At 42.6% G+C, this 6,000-nt stretch overlaps 1 protein-coding gene across 4 annotated transcripts in view; it reads left to right on the top strand.

The window, feature by feature from the left end:
• Positions 1-2,622: 2,622 nt before the first annotated feature.
• LOC115411424 (rho GTPase-activating protein 12-like) overlaps positions 2,623-6,000 on the top strand; it is an 86,414-nt gene continuing 83,036 nt past the window's right edge. For 3 of the 4 annotated variants that reach the window (XM_030123541.1, XM_030123540.1, XM_030123538.1), the window contains exon 1: positions 2,624-3,384. In XM_030123541.1, the coding sequence (XP_029979401.1) occupies positions 2,704-3,384 (681 nt within the window). In that variant the 5' untranslated portion in view covers positions 2,624-2,703. Of the gene's footprint in view, positions 3,385-6,000 lie in introns of all 4 variants that reach the window. The other variant, XM_030123539.1, reaches the window with a different exon arrangement.

Raw genomic sequence — 6,000 nt, 5'->3', positions numbered from 1 at the left:
CTTCCTATCTCTTATAATGGGGAAATTTTTCAGTCACACTAAATCCAGAATCAGAGCCGGATCCAAATAATTTCACTAACTTTTGTTGACATCATCATAAAGAAGCTGTATACCAAGTTTGAAGTCAATCGGAATTGTAGTTTCGGAGAAGAAGACAATTGAAATTTTTGTAACGGACGCCGCCGCCGTTAGCTGCATGACGGCAGTAGCTTACAGCCTATCGGCCAGTAAGCTAAAAAGGCCTTAATCTTCATAATCATGCTTTCATCAGTGTGTAATCACCTGATAAAAAGAATGACTGTGTTTAGAGTCCACCATGGTTCTACAGTACGGACAGAATACAAACACCTTTATCAAGTGAGTCAAGCTCTTCTGTGTAAGTCTTTTATATATTTTATATATATTTAAGTATATTTCATTGACCTGTTGGTAAAATGTCTGTGTAGGTTCTCATCTGTCCAGGTCTTTGTTCTTCTTGGTGGTTCTTCTGGGTTCAACTGGACTTGTTTTGCTCTTTTGAAAACATTTCATCTCTCATCCAAGAAACTTCTTCAGTTCTAATTACTGATGGGGGAAACTGGATTTATCAACCTTATAAATGTTCTGCAAATATATCCACATTAGGGCTGTAACGGTACAGAAACACTTTGCTTCGGTACATTTTCAGTACAGTGAACAAGACCAGTTTCATTAAAAAAAAACTTTATCAAAGTAAAAATGCAACATATTCTGAACAGTTCAGTGTCACTGTGCAGCTGAGGTTCTTATACGACTGTTTGGGTCTTTTAATGTACAAATAAATATATATAAATAAATTCTTAATTGAATCCTAGACGGCTCAAATTCGGCCCTGACATTTGACCTTAAATCTGAAGATGTAAACATGCCAGTAGCATTTGTTCTGGTATTTTCTGGATCAGAACCGCTGGCTAAAGGCTGTTGAAACGCTGCTGGTGTCTGTGGTTGGGTTACAGTTTTTCTCTTGGTAACGCTGTCGTTTTAAATACGATATGAAATTTGACGTGTTACCAGAAATCTAACTGATCTTCACCAAACGATGCCGTCACACCGCTCCTGTTTCGTCCACTCGTCTCCCTCCGTTGACGTCACTGACAGTGAATCCAAAATGGTCCATAGTCATAGACCTTAGAGCAGACGGAGGGTCTTCAGCTCTGGTTTTGTACCTGTGACTCTGCTCTGAGCGTCCATGCTGGTTTGAGTCAAGGTTCTAATAGTTTTGGATTTTTCATTCTAGTTTAGTTTTATTTAGTTTTGACTTTTTTTTTTCCTCTAATTCAGTTTGTTTTAATTTGTTTTTAGAGCAGTTTTGATAGTTTTTATTAGTTTTCATTATTTTCTAAATGCTTCGTTTAGTATTAATTTTATTTTCTTTTTATATCTTTTCTCTTCTTCTCTGTGGTCGTATTCAAATAAATCCCAGACAGGACTCTGCTGCTTTCTCCCAACTTTAGTCTCCATGTTTCCAGGTAGAGTGGGGACCAGAAGACGACTGGAAACCACAAGTGAACACAAGTGACGGACCCTTAAATATCATATGGTGCCGCTAGATAAAATTGCTAGAGTGAAATAAATCGATTTCATATCAATCTGACATTGGCAAAGACGAAAACGAAGGGAATTTTATCCATAATTTTTATCCGTTTTAGTTAGTTTTGTAAACACACAATACAGTTTCAGTTAGTTATTGTTTTTCTTTTAAATATCCTGCAGTTGTTATTTATTTCAGTTAACAAAAATGTTTTTTTAATTCTAGTTTTGGTCATTTCATTAGTTTTCATTAACAATAATAACCTTGGTTTGAGTTCATCACACATACACTGCATGTATTTGTTCAATCCAACTGTGTATTGTATTGAATAGGGCTGTTAGAAAATATTGGTTCTGTAAATAATCGCAGTATTTCATTTCACAATACTGTATTGATATTAAAAAGTACTGTATCAATATTGTTAGGTATTTATTCAAATGCAGATATAATGGAGGTTCATTTTTGTTTTTGTTTTTCCTTATTTATATCTTATTTATTATTATTTAACACTGTTTCATTAAATGATGGTTATTTGAAGCATCCTAAAAACACTTTTTACTGTTTTTACTGAGAGTGGCAGATGTTAATTCCTTTGTCGGGACTGAACTAAAATCCTGTTCTGATGTTAGTTCTGAACTAATAGAATATGAACATTTGAACAGGATCTGAAACTGTAATGTCTGTAGAACAGAATTTCAGTTTGAACACAAGAGCATTTTGTGATAGAACATTAGATCCTGTTCTGATCAAATAAAAATGTGTTTAGTATTTGTGCAGATTTACAATGTAATTCAATTCTTCAAGAAAATAATCATTAAAAAAAAGAAACAAAAAATTGCCTTTTTAACAGTATCGTGATATATCGTGATATATCATATCGTGATCCTAGTATTGTGATTTGTATCGTATCGCCAGATTACTGCCAATACACAGCCCTAGCCAGGAATTTTACCGTGGTTTATCGTCATACCGGTAATCGTTACATCCCTAAATATGATTTAATCCAGCTCCGTACATCATACTGTAGACTGACGTTTGCTCTTGTCTTGTGTTGTTGTCTCCTGCAGCCCCACACTTCCACAGACATGAGGAGCCCCCCAGGCCTGCTGCTCTGAACATCTGAGGTCAGAGGTCAAAGGTTCATCGGGGCAGTCATGGCTGACAGAGAGGGGCTGAGTGTGGCCCCGGGCCAGGTTTACATCGAGGTGGAATACGACTACGAGTACAAGGCCAAAGACAGGACGGTGACCATCCGCCAGGGCGAGTGCTACCTGCTGGTGAAGAAGACCAACGAGGACTGGTGGCAGGTGAGGAAGGACGAGGGCGCCAAGGCCTTTTACGTCCCGGCCCAGTACGTCAGGGAGGTGCGCAGGGCGCTGATGCCGCCGCCGCTGCAGAAGCCCGCGCTGAGGGCCAAGCCCACCGTTCTGGATATCTGCAGGGCGTCCGATGAAAACCTCAACAGGCCTCAGCCGGAGATGACCAGCTTCGGGCGTCCGTCGCCCTCCTCCACCCCGTCACCGTCCTCTGACCGGGTCACTCCGCCGGTTCTGCCAAAGGACGCCAACCAAAACCTGGGGAGTCCGCATCACTGCAAGGTGGTAGCGGAACTAGTGCTCCTTCACAATAACAACAACCATCACCACGGCAACAGTTCCACGTTGCCGCGGACACGGGCGGATTCTCCTCCCCTTAAAGTTGGAAACGACCACAACAGAAGTCCGGATAGTGAAAAGATGTCCCCTCCGAGTGATCCGCCGGGAGGACTGGACAAGCTCCGCAACGACTCGGAGTCCGGAGACGAGCTGAGCAGCAGCTCCACGGAACACATGCAGGTAAGGCCGGAGGGGGTGGGGTCTGGGGCGGGGTCTGGACCACACCGCGTTCACAAAAATAATGCCACATTTCCACTACTTGGAACCGGCTTGACTCGACTCGACTCGGGTACCAGGTCCTATTCCTGGAGATCGTTTCCATTACAGGATACTACCGACTTTACAGTACCTGGTCGTCATAGCGATGCGGTGTGTTACTTCTGTGTCGTCTGCTCAGAGTTGCTGATAAACTCACTTGTGTGTTGCTCTGTCGAGCTCATGCTGAATTATTGCATCTGAATCTCCTGGACTGACCATGGTGTAGTTTTTTGGGCTGTCATGTGGATTCACCTACTGATATATTTACTGTCAACTTCCGCATCTGTTTTTTGTAAAACAGCAGGTCACAGACAACTCTCTGACCAGTCAGTGGTCTGCAGTGTTCACACGTCACCTTTAAGTATCTGTTCCACAATCCTGGAACCTCAGCGGAGGTCACACCAAAAAGCTAATACTGGGTACCAGATTCCAGGTCCTTTTTACCTCCACCAGGAGGTATTGTGATCACTTTGCTTTGTGTGTTTTTAATAAACTTTATTGCAGACACAGGTCCATAAACCACAAGCACACAACATGCAGAATAAATAGAATCAAAAGGATAAAAAAGAATAAAAAGGAGATACAAAACTTAAGCACATTATAAAATATACAAACTATTGCACCAATGCCGTCTCAGTTTAGAGATGGCATTGGTTTGTTGTTTGCGTGTTGTTAGCAACTTTAGGGGAAAACTATTCCAACCATCTTTCCCAAATCTTCCCCACAGATAGGCCTAGGCCCTGGGACCAACCCATTACATTTTGGGCCAAGTAGGCCAAAGTTCAAGGTCACAGCAAGGTCACAACATCTACAATTTTCCATCTGTCATCATTGAGCAATTTTCCAAAATTCATCAAAAATTCAAAACAACTCTGATTAGCCTCCAGTTTGATCCACCTGTAGCTTAGAACAATATCTTGTATCTGGAACTAAACTGTCCACATCCACTGTGGAATGTGGACTCTGTGGACATTTACATTTAACATTGAAAATCCCATTTACCACACATTTTATATTATACCTCAACAAATATTGATTGGAATTGAATATAATTTGACAGACACATGACTGGTACCAAGCTTCAACTTTTTCTGCTGTATGGAACAACCTGGAAACTGTGGAATTTAAACAGAAACAGTCGTTCCACACATGCACACCGTTCAGGGTGCTTGGCGGAGGTTTGCGCTCTCAATGGAAACACAAAAAGGCCGAGTTGAGTCAAGTCGAGCCGATACCATGTAGTGGAAACGCGGCATTAGAGCCACAGCAGACACCCTGCACGTGTATGAGGACAGTCTGTTCAATGTGGTCCTGTTGTCCTCAGTAGGAGACAGTCCACTCAGTGCAGTCCAACACAGATTATTCTACAGATGAAGTTCAGATCAAACTGACTGGATCTAAAATGGATTCATTTTTTCTGGTCGTACCCTGTATGCTTCCACCTCCAACAGCTGTAGTTTCCTGCGGCGTACTAAAGGATGCCAGTGCTTCTGTAGAATGATGACGGTGGTTGTTCGCTTTCCTTCTCTCTGATTTATTTCCCACTCTGCTCTCATTTCACACTTTCGGGGCCCGTCCTTCTACATATTCTGTCACGTCGGATGTTGTGAGTTTTCGTGCTTGTCAGACTCTGTCTCCTGCAGAGCTGCACTCATCCGTCAGCCGTTACATCATTCCACCTCGACTGTTTTTGCCTCATTTGCCAGATTCATGGGAAGCATCAACAGTTGCAGGTGCTTATTAAAACCCTGCACCGGTGCCCTTGAAGCCTAATTTGTGTGGCTTGGACAGATGTAGTTTTTTGGGCTGGTGCTGCTGTTGTAGTAGTAGGGTCATTAAAGACTAAATGGTGTGTTTACAGCTGTGGTGTTAAATGAGGTGTTCTCTAATCCACAGTCCTGCGGCAAATTTAATACAAGGAAATGCCATCACAACTGTAGCATGGGCTGCATGGATGACTGTTTCAGCAGTTCAGTATGTGAACGGATGACTGTTTCAGCAGTTCAGTATGTGAACGGATGACTGTTTCAGCAGTTCAGTATGTGAACGGATGACTGTCCAGGGGGTTTTCACACCGAGTCCCTTTTAAAAGACCTGAACTCAGTCCTCTCAAAGTGGATCAACAGAAAACAGACTCAGTTCTTTTTGTGTTCACACTGTGAAGCAGACTGGGTGTGTTTCTGATCCGTTTCAGCTCTAAGGGGGTCTCAGTCCTCTTTCCGTTCACACTGCGGTTCCTCTAGAACTCTCTCACCTCCACTGCAGTGCACTGTGTTTCCCGTACAGTCACATGACCAGTCTACGGCAAGCGACGGTGCAAAAAGGTGAAGTGAACCAGGTGTGCTTTGTGTTCACAGTAGTGATGCACAGGTGGGGGGTTTTCAACCCACTGGTCCCACTTTAATGGAATGATTTGACACCCCCTACCCCCCCACCCCCAAACTGACCCCGCACCACTGCAGCTATTTTTACAACCCAACCTGCACCTGCAACCAATTAATTAGGGCTATGCATTTTAATGTGAATGAAAATGCCTTT

The sequence above is a fragment of the Sphaeramia orbicularis genome, chromosome 20, assembly GCF_902148855.1.
Source record: "Sphaeramia orbicularis chromosome 20, fSphaOr1.1, whole genome shotgun sequence".
Taxonomy (NCBI): Eukaryota; Metazoa; Chordata; class Actinopteri; order Kurtiformes; family Apogonidae; genus Sphaeramia; species Sphaeramia orbicularis.
This window is presented reverse-complemented; position numbering and strand designations above follow the sequence as displayed.